The 18,148-nt window shown below is 33.6% G+C and overlaps 1 protein-coding gene across 7 annotated transcripts in view; it reads right to left on the bottom strand.

Moving 5' to 3' along the window:
- Positions 1-473: 473 nt before the first annotated feature.
- The window catches only part of N4BP2 (NEDD4 binding protein 2), a 71,630-nt gene continuing 53,955 nt past the window's right edge, over positions 474-18,148 (bottom strand). For all 7 annotated transcript variants that reach the window (XM_081302945.1, XM_081302946.1, XM_081302947.1 and 4 more), the window contains 6 exons: positions 17,092-17,210; positions 14,338-14,476; positions 10,888-11,076; positions 9,608-9,776; positions 5,048-5,171; positions 474-3,790 (listed from right to left, as the gene is read on the bottom strand). In XM_081302945.1, the coding sequence (XP_081159071.1) occupies positions 3,745-3,790; positions 5,048-5,171; positions 9,608-9,776; positions 10,888-11,076; positions 14,338-14,476; positions 17,092-17,210 (786 nt within the window). In that variant the 3' untranslated portion in view covers positions 474-3,744. The remainder of the gene's footprint in view (positions 3,791-5,047; positions 5,172-9,607; positions 9,777-10,887; positions 11,077-14,337; positions 14,477-17,091; positions 17,211-18,148) is intronic.

Here is an 18,148-nt window from a genome sequence, read left to right as displayed (position 1 = left end):
TTCCAGAGTATAAATCACTATACACATAATTGTTGGTGAGAATAATTGTAAGATTCCTGTGAAGAGAAGCTGTCTTACACTGTATTCTCAGTAATAAGTGCTCAATAAATATTTATTGAATAAATATTGTAAGTCCCTGTTAATGAGTAAATTATTCTGCTTTCCTGAAGTTCAAAAGTCCTTTCTGCTATTTAAAGTATTACTCGAGTTCCTAACAGACATAATTCTTCATTTGATGTCAATCAAAAGATACAAGGGTGTGAAGAAAAAAAGCCTTACCTAATCCATTTATCTGGTTCAAAAGTGGATCCCTACTTATTATACCAAAATCAACTAGAAGAAAAACTGTAATACAGAAATGAAACTTTTATGACCCTTTCCCCCTGAAATTACAAAGTTACACACAAAAATATTCTTTAATATTTAAGTTACTAAACCTATCACATCAAACGAAGAATTTCCTCACACTGGACTGTAGCTAAAGCATTTTATTAAATTAAGTGTGAAATTTGCAAATGGTTTCATAAGAAATTTTAAAAGCAAAGTTATAAACATTTTCAATAAAAAAGTACAGAGTTAACAGCAAAATTACATTTTCTTTATAGTACAAATAAAAACATTTTGTTTCTGATATACCATCTGAAGATCTTATATTCTCCAACTGATAGCTGCAATGTTATATTTTAAGGAAAAATCTCATGGTTAATTCAATCATTTATTAATAACAGGTTCATCATTTGGACCATAAAAGTCAATTGCTCAACTTTAAGGAAAATAATAAACCTTGTCATATTATAACATGAAGTTGAAAAGGCTCTTCAGGACGCAGATGTGTCCTGGCCTTTTTTCTCTATTAAATTCTGTAAAGAGGCATTAAGTAATACTGTAAACTTGAATTCACTTCAAAAATAAGCACCATTAACATACATTCTACATAAACTTACTTTGCCTTTTAAATGACACTTTTTTTGCCACACAAACTTTTAAATCTGTTCTTTACATGTAAATAAAAATAAGCAATATTTAATCACTACACAAAAATATCATCAAACTTCACCTCATTGCACAATGAAAAAGCATTGAGAAAAAGCACTGGAAAAAACAGCACACATTATTTTTATCTTTTTTTTATGCATTTTGCCATTTTCTTACATTGAGAGCAGTTAAAACATTGTCAGAGCAATTTCCTGAGTTTCAAAAGTTTCCAATTTCCAGCTCAGAACTAACTAATCATGTTATTACATGTATCCTTTTCCTAAGCATACAAAAACACTTGAATTTAAAAAGAAAAAGGCTATAATAATAAAAAGACAGAAAACCATCCAAAAACACTGTTTTTCCTTTCAAAATGTTATAATACGCAAAACATTTTAGAGTCACAATATCTACTATATAATATGAACCATATTTAAAGGCCACAGAATTGCAGATAGTATTGAAATACTATTAGAAGAAACTTCAACTTGAAAATAACATAGAGATATATGAGCAGCCAATAAGTGTATGAAAACATGCTTCTAATTTCTCACATTGGACAAAGGAGATAGACAGATTGCAAACACTGTTAAGAATCCCCTGGCCCAGAGGCATGTACTCTGTGGTTTCTACATTAGTTCTCTTTTTCTCTTTCCTCTGGAAGATACCAGTAAGAGAATACGAATGGATTTGATACTAAAGCCTTCCAAACCACAGAAGTGCTATGCTTTTCAAATATTTTAAAGTTTACAAAGAGCTCTTCTAATATACCATCACATGAAAACTTCAATAATGCCCAAGCTATCTTCCCTTCTGGCATATAGGATTTGAAAAAGGGCAAAAGAAAAGGGATCATAAATTTTCTTTCCCAAATTACGTGTTACTTAAACTATACTAGGTAGGAGGGCAGGAGGCAGTATAGGTTTAAACAACTTCATAAAAATATTTATGATGCACAAACTCTGCTTGCAAATTTATCAATGGTAATGAAGATTTACCAAAATAAGACATAAAATTGAAGTTGATACAGTATAGAACATAGCTTTTTTCATTTAGGTTTTACTCATAGACTACCATAACTACTTTTGACTGCTCCCCTATTAATAATCATTATCATCATAATATTGAAGTAAATCTGGCCGAAGAGCTCAAAAGTGATATTTTTTTAACCAGGTAAGAAAATATAGACACAAAAAGTGAGTATGCAACTGCATATACTCCAGTACTCCACATTTTAGTGTTGTTTTTAATCTCTTTTAAATCATGTTAATTTATACATAGGGATATTTTTATTTCATTAACAAGTATAATTTTATAATAAATTGTCAAAAGGAATTGCCTATTTTAATGTATACAACACTTCTAAACATTACAAAAGTGTGCAGTTTAGTTTATTGGCATGTTTTCCCATGAATTATTACAAATGTAAGAAAGTGAATAATACTTCACCAGTCATTAGCATTTCTAAATAATAAACATATATTCCTTTTTGTGGAAATAAATTCAAAGATAGGCTTTTTCTTTTAAAAGCATGCATGGATGATTCATGAAAACACATTTTTTGAGTGTTATTTTCATTAAAATGTTTGCTCATTTGGGAAATCATTCTGTATTTCCAGGATATTTTTGGTAACAATCTTATTATTCCTGTCCAAATGATTTTTTAAACTAAATAAAAAGCAACACAATTGTTTGCGAAAATTATATGTTGAAAGTATTCTATATATCCAAAATCAAATTTATTTTAGTCACTATCTCATACTAAAAAATTATACATTACCACACTAAACCTGTATAAAAGAAATTATAATTTACATACTTACAGGACTTGTTAGCTAATGAAACAAGAGGAGTCAATGAAAGTTTCCGAAAGTTGGCTCTTTTTCAAAATAAACGTAAAAATCTTTTAAACTGGACAGATTCCTTTTATGATGATATTAAAAATGTCTTCTGATTTAAATTAACAGGATTGTGACCTACTAGTTTAGAAGTTACATGCCCCCAATATAAAATATAGTTCTTTAGTGCTGTCTCTGCTGCCACTCGGGCAAATGGTTGGTTCTGGGAGTCCTAGAAGGCAGTAACAAGTGGCAGACAGCCCACCATCTCACCTCTGAAGACCTTTCAGCCTACAGAAAGGATAAGACTGCAAGATAATCTCAGACCCAACTTTCCTCATAGAAAATGCATACACAGAAGAACAGAACAAAAGGAAAGAGATGAGTCACATACAAAGCAGAAAAAAGTATGACAACAAGTTCCCTTCTGCAGGACATGATAAAATGAAATGATTTTATGTATTTGGCTTCAAAAGCAAAAAGAATTCAAGTGTTGTTGTTAGATAGCCTTTCTTTCTTTACTAATATTAATACACACCTCTGAAAGGTTTGAACCAGTTCTCAAAGCACATTACCTCTCACAGAAGCCTTTAGGACTTTGCTAAACGTCAAACAACAATTAATACAAAGGTAGCATTTTCTCTTTGAGAAAGAATCAGAGTACTTCAGACTTTAAAATTGCAGCTGATAATTTTCTTAGACATTTTGAAATCCATAAAAATTCTCTTTAATATTTTTAACAGGTAACATTACTTGGAATTTGATTCAGTAAAAAAACTAACTTCTCTTCAATTTTGAAAAACAATTTTTTTTCTTATAAGTGAACATTGTTCCTAATAAAACACGTTTAAAGCAGAATTGATTGAATTATTTCAAATAAAACTAATTTTAACCTACAAACCTTCATACTTCTAAGTCAAGGACATTTATTTTACTTTAGCATGACTTTCAAGCACCCTGGTTTAATTTCAGAGAACCTGCAGAAATGAGAAAAGAGATGTTTTAAAGATAAAATTTTCAAATTGACTAAGAAATGTATCTTTTTTAAGTATTTATGCTTAGTGATATTTACTAACAAAGTGCTCTCCTTTGTCTATGTTTATGTTTCTTTTAATCTATTATCAAAACAAATATAACCCTAAGGCTGCGGGTTACTCCTAACTCAATAGTCAACACAATTTAAGATTTTTTCAAAACCTCTCAAAAGCCTTTATGAATTTGGCCTTCATGAAGAAGAGTCTGCTATATGGAGGATAAGATGGGGTCTGCATTACACTGTTTTTGTGCATAAAGCATCAAGAAATCTCTCATAAAGCAGGGAAGTCAGATTCTGGCCATGCAATACTTTTAATTGTCTCATGGTAAAATTTCAAGGAACATTAGGCAATAAAACAGATCATTAATCTCAACATTTCTGGTCTAACTACTCCTTTGTAAAAATATCTGAAATGTCACTTGTTTTCATGCTCAGAAAAAAAGCTACCTTTTTCTACACTGTAGCCAAGAAACATTTTATTGCATGCCATACACAAAATGGCAAAAATGAAATAAGTGGTTACCCTAACTAAAATTGGATGGGAGGCATGACTTAAGAGCATATATCCTCAGGAAATTTATCCATCAACAGATCTTTAATCTCGGACTTGGCATTTTCTGTTGTTGAATAATGGTCACAATAAAAAAGGACATTTTAATGTATGTCAGCAAAAATCATTAATAGAACTTAACTTATGAAGACATATAAATTCATATTAACTGAATAGTTCCTGCTAAAAAATTTCCACACTGTCAAATTAAACTATATTTTAGCAAAAGTCCAATTCCATTTAAAAATATTTTTTATTTCAAAAGAATAATTTAACAGCAAAGCTTAATCTATGGTATGTATACATATAATCTAATTACATAATATATTATCAAAGGAACACAAATATATTTAATATATTCTAACACAAATATATTTAATATATTCTATATTATTTTTTAGAATTTCAAAGTTATGATAAAGTTTTATCAGACGATTACTGAAAATAAATATGACTTTTTTATTGCTGGTTTATTGCACCACATAAATGTAGCAGGGAAGTAACACCCTAGTCCAAGTATGAACCTGGGCCTAAACCATGAGGTTCAATTCAGTTAACTATTATGATAAACAGTCTGAGCATACTGTTACTGTTTACCTAACTACATATGGGCAATTGTCATTATTAATACCAGAAGTCTGTACCCACCTGAAGCTATGGCTTGTGAGGTATTTAATGACAGCTGGTTTGATGCGAGCAACTCCTCCCTGGCTGTGGTTTCCTCTCCCAGTAATCACAGAAAGATAGGGCTTACCACCATTCTGTTTAAACTCTGTTACAACAGGAATTGGAACAGATAAAATCATTTCTTACATTCTCAACAGAAAACATGCCTTAACTACTCAAATGCATATGAAATTTTCATGATGATTTAGAGGCTCATTACCTCAGAAAGCCCTCAAATTAAAAATGTTTTAAAACATACACTGCTGGGCTGGGATTGTGGCTCAGTGGTACAGTGCTTGCCTAGATGCATGAGGCACTGGGTTAGATTCTCAGCACCACATATAAATAAATAAAATAAAGGTCCACCAACACCAAAAAAATATATTAAAAAAAATACATTGCCTCACAGCAATTTCTCCACCTGAAAAACTTAAGTGGGACTTCTCCTATGGGAAAGGAGGTTTCCATGCATTACTGCAAGTTCTCTCTGAAATGATGGTGACAGCAAGAATATTAATTACATCTAACAATTACTATACACAAAGGGTTGGGCATGCTTTAAATGACTTATATTTTTGTCCAAATCACAGTTTTGCCAACAAATGACTGTATGACTGTGCACACGTTACTTAGCTTCCCCTGTGTCTGTTTTCCTCATCAGGAAAATAAGATAACAGGATTACTTTATAGACTACCCCCCAGGAATAGCTATTAGCAAACTCACTAATTATACCATGAAGTGTAGTCCTACTGTTAAAGATGATTGTTAAGAAATTCTTCCTGATAGATAACAGTTAAAATACTGAATGAGCCTAAGATTTTTGAACGACTACAGTTCCTGCTTTAGATATGACCTTGGGAAAGCCAGTATACAAATCTTGAAGTTAATGACAGTTGTAAAAGCACAAAAAACAAAACCTGCTCATGATACAAAGTTGATTTAATGAACTCAATAAATATCTTCGTTCATAAATAACCCAAGTTTTGCTCTTAGCATAAAATACATACAAACATAACATAGCATTTCATCTTCTGCTCATTAAGTTGTCCTAATACACCAAGAAAACCCCATCAGATGGTTTTTCAAGTTTTATCATCTCCAGAGCAATGTTAGGCTTAGGAAAAAAAGAATTTTGTATTTTATTTTTATTGATTGATTGATAGTAGGGATTGAACCCTGGGATGCTTTACTATTTAGTTATATTCCCATTCCTTTTTGTTATTTAATTAATTAATTTATTTATTTTTGAGACAGGATCTTACTAAGTTGATGATGGTCTTGCAAAATTTCTGAGGCTAACCTTAAACTTTCGATCCTCCTGCCTCAGACTCCCAAGTCACTGGGATTACAGGCATCTGCCACTGCACCTGGCTAGGCTTAGAATTTTAAAAGAACACATTGTTCTTGCATTTTAAATTCCTTATATTTGCCTAAATTTCCCATTTCTACTCTAATCCATAGCCATTATTTCAAGCAATGTTGTTAAAACTCATCTCTTTCTGGGTGCTACCTATAGTTAGGTTTCCACTTTATAAAAAGGCTTTATACTACACACCTGTAAATAAGGGAACTGTTGTTCAGGTATGTTATACCCCAAAAGTTTACTTACCAAAAACACCTTAAATCTCTTAACTGACCATAATTCACTCTCACACACTCCTTCATTATTGTTCTCCTTATAGGTTAGGTCATATACCACCTCACCTTTCAAAGTTCACATGCTGCTCTGAAGGTATTGTCCAGTTGATTCACATGCCTCAAAGTGGGAGTTCAGAGGATATTTGTTTCATTAATTAATTAAAGTGTATGTTTAACTTCCCAAATTACAGGCTGTTCCTGCTGTTTAAAACTTTTGAAAAAACTCTTTAACTCACTTTTCAGCACATTCCAGACTGCTTACTATTTCAACTGCAAATATATCGATATGTATCTCAAAAAAGCACTCTTTTAAAAAATGTCACTACAAGTCAGACACACTGGTTATGTGCCAGTAGTCACAGCTACTTAGAAAGCTGAGGCAGGAGGATCACTTGAGCCCAGGAGTCAGAGAACAGCCTGGGCAACAGTGAGCCCCCATCTCAAAAAAAATAAAAAACAAAACAGCAACATCACCATCTTACAAAATTAATAACTCCTTAATATCATCAGTTTCTAAAAATTTCTCTCCCAGTTATTTTTAAAAAGTATTTTTAAAGTGATTTGTTTGAATCAGGATTTATTTTTTCCACATTTTTACTGATGTATACATGATGATGGGATTTGATGATTTGTTGGTACATTTTCCTAGATGCACACAATGTAACAATATAATTTGGCCAATAAATTTCCCCAGCACTTCCTCCCACCCTCCAATCAGGATTTAAATAAGTCCACATATTACATTTGGTTGATGTGTATATGTTTGTACACATAATACACACACACATAAACACACACACAATGGTGCTGGGGACTGAATGGAGATTGAATGGCTAGTATGTGTATATATGTACACGTATGCACACACATACACATGCATTTTGTTTTCAATACTGGGATTTAATTGGGAATGCTCTATCCTGAGCTACATCCCCTCCCTTTTTTGTTTTGAGATAGGGTGTCACTAAGTTGCTCAGGTTGCCCTCAAACTTACAATCCTCCTGCCTTGGCCTCCTGAAAAGCTAGGATTATAGGCAGATGCCATCATGCCCAACTTAGTGTTTGTTTATTTATGGTCCTGGGAAATAAGGATTGGGCTCGGGTGGACACTGAGCTACATTCCAAGCCCTTTTATTTCTTATTTTGACACAGGGTCTCACTAAGCTGCCCAGGCTGGCCTCAAATTTGCAAACTTTCTACTTCAGCCTCCAGAGGGATTATGGACCATGCACCAGCACTACTGGTCAGCTTGGTATATTTCTTAAGTAACTTTTAATCTAAAGGTTTTTCCCTCCTTTTGTGTTTTTCTTTAAAAAATATTGGGGAAAAAATGATTCATTTATCCTAGATTTTGACAATCTGGATTTGCTGACGCATCCCCATTCGTGTTGTTTAACATGTTCCTCTATCCCACATAAATCTCTACAATATGTAATCAGAGCTAAAGGCTTGATCAGCTTCTGGTTGGATTTGGGGGCAAAAATACTCTTTAGGCAGTGATGTGAACTTAAGTCACAAAACACAAGGCCCAGAATGTCTCTATTTTTTTACAAATCTACAATTTTGACAATCCTTTTATGCTGTGACAAAAAGCAATGCAGGGCAGAGCTACAGTTTTTCCCCTGAAAACGTTTCTATTCAACAATACTACCATCTGGTGGTGATTTGCAGTAACTACAGGCTACTATAGGTCACCTCATAACAAGATGGGCTTTGGCTTCCAGAAAAAATTTGTATCTTAGCTATGAAGAGGTGTTACCATGGGCAAAGTATTTCTTTTTTCTTACAATTTTTTTAATTGAGATAAAATTCACATAACAAAATATCATTTTAAATGTATAATTCAGTGATTTTTAGTATATTTACATTTTACAACCAATCCCCCTAATTCCAGAACAGAGAACATTTATCATCTCCAAAAGAAATTCTGTGCCTATTAGCAGTCACCTCCAATCCCACTCCTTTCCAGCCCCAGACACCATGAATCTATTTTCTGTCTTTATGGATTTCCTATTAAGACATTTGGATAAATGGAATCATACAATAAAATTCCATTGTATGGATCTACTACATTTTGTTTGTGTATACACACACACAGAGATTATTCAATGATGTAAAAAGAAGGAAATGTTATCATTTTCAAATATGGATAAACCTAGAGTGCATTATATCAGTTAAAATAAGCCAAGCAGAGAAAGACAAATACTGGATAATTTCACTTATATATGGAATCTGAAAAGGAAAGCCCAGGAGAAGAGAGTAGTGGTAGCTGGGAGATATTGGTTAAGTGGTACAAACTTTCAATTTTAACAGTAAGTTCCAAGGAGCTTGTGTAACAATGGCAGCTATTACTAATAATACTGTACTATATACTTGAAATATGCTAGGACTAGATCACAAGTATCCTCACCACACACACACAGAAAAAAAGTGGTAACTCCAGGAGGTATTGGGTGTACTGACTTGACAATTCTGCAAAAATCTATCACCTTATTTACTTTTATATTTTATTAAATGTCAATTAAACAATTTATATCCTATAAATATCTATTGCTTAACAAACATCAACTGAACAAAAATATACAATACTACTGAAATGTCTTATTTATAAGTCACAAAAGATTCTCAGACTACACTACACCTCCCTTCAATAAATATAGCAAATAACTAAGACTGAGATATAAAGGGAAACAATGTGATAATGGTCATTCCAATGAGAACTGTCTACAAGAAGGCTCTATGGAAGAATGACGAATATAGCTATGCTAAGCCAACAAGACACTCATATTACATGTGGCACAGATATCCCCAGCCTGCATGTTCAGTTGCTCCTGAATTTGCAAGTTATATCAAAAGACAATTTCTATTCACAATAGAAAAATGGGTCATCACCTCACTCCTACCTTCAGTTTTCTGCTGTAAAACTGTCATCAAATGTTCTATTGCTTCATCCACATGCAGCCCATGGAGGTCTAAGACATTCTGTGGCAGCAGGGAGGCATTAACTTTCTCAAAGATCTCCACAGCAGCAAGGTGGTTGGCTTCTTTCATTTTCTGCTCATGAAGACTGCCCTTTAATTGTCAACAAATCACCAATGGACATTTCAGATATTTTCTACGTAAATGAAGAGGAAACTAACATTTCCTCTGCTCTAAATAAAAGGCAGAACGATAAGCCTAAAATCTCAAATAATCCAATGGGCTAAAGTACAAGAACCGCACCAAAATTTAGGTAAATTTCTGCAGATTAATAATGTAGTTTTAAAATATTGAATCACGGTTTCTACCAAATTTTTTGAACCAAAAATCATAAAAGAAGGAAACTAAACACTAGCCATCTCATGAAAGAGCCCACTCATTCAATATTGATAACAAAGTGTGCCCTTTGATAATCTTGGTTTCAGGGTCATTCCCTCTCACCATCCCACAATTACGTCCTACAGTCATCGCCAGGGCCCTGTTATCAGGGCTCACAGAGCTATACCAGCTTGACACCTTTCTCTGGTCAACCACAAAACAGCCATTGTGGAACCATAAAATGAAAAGTAAATCCAGAGGATTTCTTAAAATACCATGCAAAATGAGCCCAGGTAGAAATTTAATTCCCCTAAAAAATAATAATGTCATTTTCTTTTTCTGACCATAAAAGTGATACATTACTTGAGATTCAAATACAACAGAAAGCCCAATACCCAGTAATTCCACTGAGATATATTCTGTTTCCTTTCCTCCAGAAAACTTACCCATTTAGAAGTGGAACTGAATGATCGAATCTAATCTTAAAGAAAATATGGACTGTCAGAATAATATGTAATTCACATAGGCTATAAATATAAAACAACTGAGTGGCTGGGGCTCAGTGGTAGCGCACTTGCCTGGCCATGTGTGAGGCACTGGGATCATTTCTCAGCACGACATATAAATAAATAAAATAAAGATTTATCAACAACTAAAAAAGTATTTAAAAATATATAAAATAACTGAGCATTCAAAGGAGATTAAATTCACACAACCACATTTTGTTTACATGAGAATGCCTTATTGATATCATTTATATAATCTCCAAACCACGCCCCCTACCCAGTATAATATAATCACAACACAGTACAGGGTTATCTGCTTTAAGATTATTTAGATACCATAACTAACAAAGAGATGAATTATAATCAGTTTTCTATTTTACCTGCTGGGCATAAAAGGTGGCAACATTTTTCTTCCCCATTCGGTAAGCTTCCTTAGCTTTGCTATAGCATTCCATCCTCTTCTGCTGGTGCAGGAAAGCCTCTGCCCTGTAGTCATCATACTCAGGGTACTCGAAATCCTGGAAAGATGGTTCACTTGGGGTATCTTCAGTCTCCTTCAATTTCTTTGCCTATAAGATATTACATAGTAAGTAACATTCAAAGATAGTAAAAAACACATATCTTCAGAAAACACATACAAAACTTGGGCTCTCTCATTTATCATCTTTCTTCTCAAAAAACAGATTCTACCTTTTAAGTCAGGCATTTATTGACTTCAGTAACTTTTTCATGTCATTAATGTTACCCCTCCCCTTTTTAACCATTCTTACCTCAGGAGATGATGAAAAGTTCTCAAAAGTTATGAAAATATAATTAGGTCACATACAAGCCAAAAGACAGAATATGAGATATTGAAAGAATAAAACTCATTTATCCAATGGAGGAATTCTAAGTTCACTAAAGGTAGAAATGGCATATTTCAATTTATCTTTTTAAAAATCCAACTGAGAAGTGGTGGTATATCAGGGTAGAGCACTTGCCTAACATGTACAAGGGCCCCGAGTTCAATCCCCAGCACTGCAGGGGGCGAGGGAAAGGTAACTTAAAAATCCAATTGATACAATAAACTGAATAATCTTCTCTTTAAAACAGAAGAGCCAATCGTGGTGGCCCATTCCTGTAATCCCAGCAACTAGGCAGGAGTATCAAAAGTTCAAAAGCCAGTCTCAGCAAAAAGCAAGACGCTAAGCAACTCAGTGAGACTCTGTCTCTAAATAAAAAATACAAAATAGGGCTGAGAATGTGGCTCAGTGGTTCATTGCCCCTAAGTTCAATGCCTAGTACCAAAAAAACAAAACTAAAAAAAGAGCTTAAGGAGTTATCATGGCTGGTAGTTAATAAAGATTGTAACTTTGTTCATGGGGCAGTTTCAACCAGCTAATTAGATGAGGTCAGCCACTAGCCACTGAGGTCAATTAGCTATTACTAGCTATTACTCAATTTCAAAGATCTTTTTAAAAAAATTATCATGTGATAATAATCATGTGATAATATTATCATATTAAAATTATCATGTGATAATAATAATGTATAAAACAGACCCTTAAAGGAAAAGTCACTGTACTGTAAAGATAATGAAAATTAACCATTATGCAAATTGCCTCAGTGCTCTCCACCAAAGAGGAAAATTACATTTTTAAAATAATATTCTCACATGGTGCATCCAAATATCTCTAGAATATAAAAAACCAGTGTTAAAAAATAAATAAAATACATTACCATGCTTCTAACTCATTACCAGACCTAAAATATGTAAATCAATCAATTAATTTTTGCAACAAGCACCCAACTTATTTTATGAAAAAACAATGCAAGAATGTCTCTTTTATAAGAATATTCACAGACCCTATCTTCTTATTCACTCTTGCTGGTGCTTAAGCACAGACCAGTTTATATTAAAGTTCAAATATTCTGAGTGCCTGGCTTACTTTCCTGATAAAATCAAAGACTTCAGGGAGGCAGTTTAATAAATAAAAATACTTTCTACAGCCTGGTGCAGTGGTGCATGCCTGTAATCCCAGCGACCTGGGAGGCTGAGACAGGAAGATGGCAAGTTCAAAGTCAGCCTCAGTAAAGTCAAGGCACTAAGCAACATGGTGAGAGCCTGTCTCTAAATAAAACACAAAATAGGGCTGGGGATGTGGCTCAGTGGTTGAGTGTCTCTGAGTTCAATCCTCAGTACCACCCCCCCCCCCAAATAATACTTTCTACAGTGTTTGAAATTTGCACAGTGCCTAACACTATGGACATCATAAATCTCTTACAGCAAGGGTCTCTTTTTACTAAACAATGCAAATCATATTTGGTTCTCTAATAAGAGATCTTTCATTGCCTGTTTTCAAAGAAGAAAAAACAGTAAATGATAAAAGATACTTTCTCAGGTACTCTTTTAAAATGCAGCTGGCATTTATTTTTATATCCATTTCATACAAATGTGCTATACTATAATTTCATTAACAAGAGCCAAGTGAAATATTATTTCTTTCCTAAAAATCCACCTAATAAGTATCACTTATTCTCTTATAAGCCTGATTGATGCACTCTAATGCCAAAATCATTTCCTATGGATAACAAACCTGTACATTTTAATAAAGGCTAAAGAAATAAGTAGTAATATTAAAATGTACAGATTTGTTATCCATAAGAAATGATTTTGGCATTAGAGTGCATCAGGCTTGTAAAAGAATCCTAAAAGATCTTTACCAGTTTTGTGACACCTACCCATATTTTATGAGCAAGACTGATTTCCAGAATAACTTAAAGGTTAACATTTTGGTCAAGGTTTATATAATTCACACAAACTCCCTTTTCTGATTTTCCAGTCATCTCCCACTTCAAACAATACACCTCCTCCCTATCGTTTCCCCCATCATCAGAATGACCCACAGTGCCTTGAATACCATTAGGACAGAGAAATAATCTTCATTTCTAGTCTGGCCTACAAGGCCGAATGATCATTCTGTACACTATCTGCATCTTATAATAAATGGCATCTATCTATCATGGTACCTTATTTTCCATATGATCACAGGCATCAAGGATATCACTTAGATTCTGTTCCAAGAACAGCAATAATAGGTCACATGAATAACAAAATTACCCAAGTCCAATATATCATCTATGTCATGGTGAAATATTCAAAGAAAAAAAGGAACAAGTAATTTATCCCTGAGAATTCTTAGAAATAACAATAATATAGGGCTGGAGATACAGCTCAAGGGTAGTGCTTTATTTTTTATTTTTTGATGCTAGGGATTGAATCCAAACAAGTGCTTTACCACTGAGCTATATCCCCAGCCTAGTTGAGCTCTTACCTAGCATGCCAGAAAGAAGGAAGAAAGGAAAGGAGGGAGGGAAGGAAGGGAGGGAAGGAAGGGAGGGAGGGAGGGAGGGAGGGAGGGAGGGAAGGAAGGAAGGAAGGAAGGAGAAAGGAAAATAAAAAGAGCAATATGATAAAGTTATGTAAAAATGTCTACTTTTATAAGATTAATATACAAAATTTTTATGCATTTACAGTGAACAATACAAAAATAAAATTAAGAAAATAATTCCAATACAAAATGTGCAACAACTTTGGAAAAAGAGCAGGGTACTTTCTCAGTTATGTTTCAGCCCACATATTTACACTCTAGATTCATTATATTATAAAACCCCACTGCTATTCAATTTTGGGGGTACACATGGAATTCTAAACCAAATATGCTATTCGTCATTAAATTTCCCATAGTCAATGGTGAGAAATAATCCTTAAAATTATTATGCTTAATAAACAAATCTTATTTTATATATAATTATCTACCATTGTAGTGAAAAAATAAGTAATTATATACCTTTTTCTCTTTAGTCTTCTGTGCAGTATGAGAAGTGACATTCTCATTTTGGTGAACAAAGTCTTGAGCTACAACTGTTTTTACAGGATCTCCTTCGAGAACACAGTTTAAAAACTGCACTGTGTGTTCTAACGAATAGCTGAAGAAAGTTTAAGTACAAATACAATGTCAATATGTAAAAATAAGATACGTGGAGACATTAAGATACGTGGAGACATTAGCATAAGCAATCATCAAGTATTTTGTAAGAAATAAATTTTCAACACTGAAACAAAATGTTTATTGTGTATTTCAAAGAGTCAAGAATGATCTGCAGGAAGCTGATCAGGAATAGACTCACAAAAACTAACTTTAAAATTCTTAAAAAATTTCCAAAAGGTAACATTGGAGGGTGGGAGGGATGGAGAATGGTTGATCAACGGGTACTAAGTTACAGTTAGATAACAGCAAGATGTTCTAATGTATTATTATATAGAAGGGTGATTATATTATCTACATCTATATAATATTAAACCACATTGGATACCCTCATGTTCTAATATCTAAAGAAATTAATTCCAAAGAAAATTATAAATTATTTCACACTACTCATTATTTCAGACTATTTATGCCTCTCATTTCTTCCATTGGCCAGATAATGAAGAGCTTACCATATCTGAATATTTTTGAAATGTGACAGGCAGTTATCTAAAATATTATGTATTAGTACTCTTCAATTTATCATAGATGACTTGTGAAGGGGAGCCATTTGAGACTTGCAATTTAGCTTTAATCCTCTCATGATGCTGCCTTAGAAAAGCTCAACACAGAGGGGTTTCTAGGGGCTGAATGCTACTAACAACTATCCAATTTTTTTGAGCCCTTAAAATCACCTACCAGCTGGACATGGTGGTCCACACCTGTAATCCCAGAGATTTGGGAGGCTGAGGTAGGAGGATCACAATAAGACCCTATCTCAAAATTTAAAAAGCTAGGGATGTATCTCATGGTAGAGCACTCCTGGGTTCAATCCCAAGGATCACAAAAACAAACAAAAAGTCATCTGCCCACTCATGGGGCTGGTAGTTAGTCCCCACCACTGGTATTTTGTTTTGAGGGTTATGGCCCTAAAAGATTATACTTCATTCATAAGTATAGATTATAAGATTATAGTTCAAGTATAGAAGTAACTTAGCCCACCTACCCTCCTTACCATAATGAAGGTTAAGCTACTGTTTGCTAAAAGAATTAGCTGTTGGCAGATAACCACCCACTCCAAGCGCCTGACTAACCAATCACTCTGACCATCCCTAGAAAGGACTCATGGAACCCCCTCACTTTGCTTGGGGAACACAACTCTGAATTGTTTCACCTCAAATCCTCTGGCCCCTGCCCCAACAGAAGAGAGCTACCAGATGCCAGCAACACCTCCCTATACTGGAACCTTCAGAGATCTTAATACATAATTTTAAGAAAACAGTAGGTTGGTAGTAAAAATAAATTAAAAATTATGGATTGAAATAATACTATTTAAAAAACAATTTAAATGACTTACTTAGAACTTTGCATACTCAACAGAGAATAACATTCTTTTCAAAAGTACTCTATAAAATATTTATAAAAAATGATCATGTATTAAACCACAAAGAAAATCTCAAATTCCAAAAAATAGAACTCTTTTTGGCCATTTTCTTTCTTATTTATTTATCTATGCATGCAGTACTAGGGGTTGAACCTTAGGGCCCTCTACAGCTAAATTATATCCCCAGCCCTTTTTATTTTTAGTCAGGGTCTGGCTAAATTGCTGAGGCTGGTTTCAAACTTGGATCCTCTTGCCTTAGCCACCTAAGTCACTGGGTTTACAGGTGTCTACCATCATGCCTGACAAGAAAAAAATTTTAAAAGGGTCAACCTTACTAGTAATTAGGAAAATAAAATTTCTTTTTTTTTTTAAAGAGAGAGAGAATAGAGAGAGAATTTTAATATTTATTTTTTAGTTTTCAGCGGACACAACATCTTTTGTTTGTATGTGGTGCTGAGGATCGAACCCGGGCCGCATGCATGCCAGGCGACCACGCTACCGCTTGAGCCACATCCTCAGCCCAGGAAAATAAAATTTCAACAATAATGAAATATCTTTTTTCCTATCAGATTGGCAGAAACTTAAAGTTCCTAATATCCAGGGAGGTTATACTCTCTGTACATATAATTAATACAGCCAGTCTTTATTAAAGGAAATTTGTATTAGCTATAAAATTTTTCAATGACACACACTATAAAGCAGCAATTTCCTTTTAGGAATTATCCTACAATAGCATTTACCCATGTACACAAAGATGTATGTTCAGGGATGCTCACTGTAACATGGTTAGAATTTTCTTACAGAATTTTCTTACCACAAACAGAGGTATATTTAAATAATTATGGCACTTTGGATTAATCTGCAGGCTTGAACAAGAAAAGAGCAGATCACAAGGACAGAAAAATAAACACTAGCAAAACTACAAAATCAGTACATAAAATACAATCTCTTATTTAAGTGAAGTACACACACACACACGAAAGCAAACAGGCACATATCATTAGCACATATGTAAGAAAAACACTGAAGAATATGAATTCCCAGGAACTGTTAGCCTTCTACATTATATACATTGCATTTAAATTTGTTTATATATTATTTTTTAATGAGAAAAAATAAACAAAAAAGATTATTTGGCATATGCTTTCAGTGACATCAGAGTAGAAACTCTAGATACTCCTTCTAGCACTCACTTGTGATCCTTGAAAATGTCCACCAGAAAATTTTGGTTAATGGCTGGAAATATCTTAAAGAGCTGCTTCTCCTTTAGTTTAGTGGCACAATCTTTTTCAAACATAAGTGTCTCCCTTTTCTAAAACAAAAACATAAAAATCACCTTTTAGGATGAAATTTATAACACAAGCAATGCTAACCAAAAGAATAATTATTTCGTTGCAAAAAAAACTAAGAATTTACAAGCAATCACAGAATTTCTTCACTGATTAATGGCTGAAGTTAGTAGTGTATCATTGCACTATTTATTTATATCCCATTTTTAGAAAGTATTTGAAACCCAAAGGACTTAAAAATCAGCATATTACAGGGACACAGCCACATCAATGTTTGTAGCAGCACAATTCACAATAGCTAAACTGTAGAGTCAACCTAGATGCCCTTCAGTAGATGAATGGACTAAAAAAATGTGGTATATATACATAATGGAATTTTACTCAGCAATAAAAGAGAATAAAATCATGGCATTTGCAGGTAAATGGATGGTGTTGCAGAAGATAATGCTAAGTGAAGTTAGCCAATCCCAAAAAACCAAATGCCGAATGTTTTCTCTGAGATAAGGAGGCTGACTCATAGTGGGGTAGGGAGGGAGAGCATGGGAGAAATAGAACTCTAGATAGGGCAGAGGGGTGGGAGGGAAAAGGAAGGAGCAAGGGGTTAGCAAGGGTGGTGGAATGTGATGGACATCATTATCCAAAGTAACTGTATGAAGACACAAATTGGTGTCAACATACTTTATATATATACAACCAGAGATATGAAAAACTGTGCTGTATATGTGTAATAAGAATCGTAATGCATTCCACTGTCGTTAATTTTTTAAAAATCAATAAAAAAGACATTATATCATCTGATGATGCAAAAAAAAGAAAGCATTTGAAGTTGCTCATAAATATATAAGTACATATATAATCACACAGATGTGTATGGGTGTATAAATATGTACACACACACTCATATATACATATCCAATACATTCAATCATATTAATAAAAGAATATATATATACAGTCATGC

This window comes from Spermophilus citellus (assembly GCF_964194105.1).
Source record: "Spermophilus citellus genome assembly, chromosome: 8".
Taxonomy (NCBI): domain Eukaryota; kingdom Metazoa; phylum Chordata; class Mammalia; order Rodentia; family Sciuridae; genus Spermophilus; species Spermophilus citellus.
Note: the sequence above shows the minus strand (reverse complement) of the source record. Positions and strands in the feature narration are given on the sequence as shown.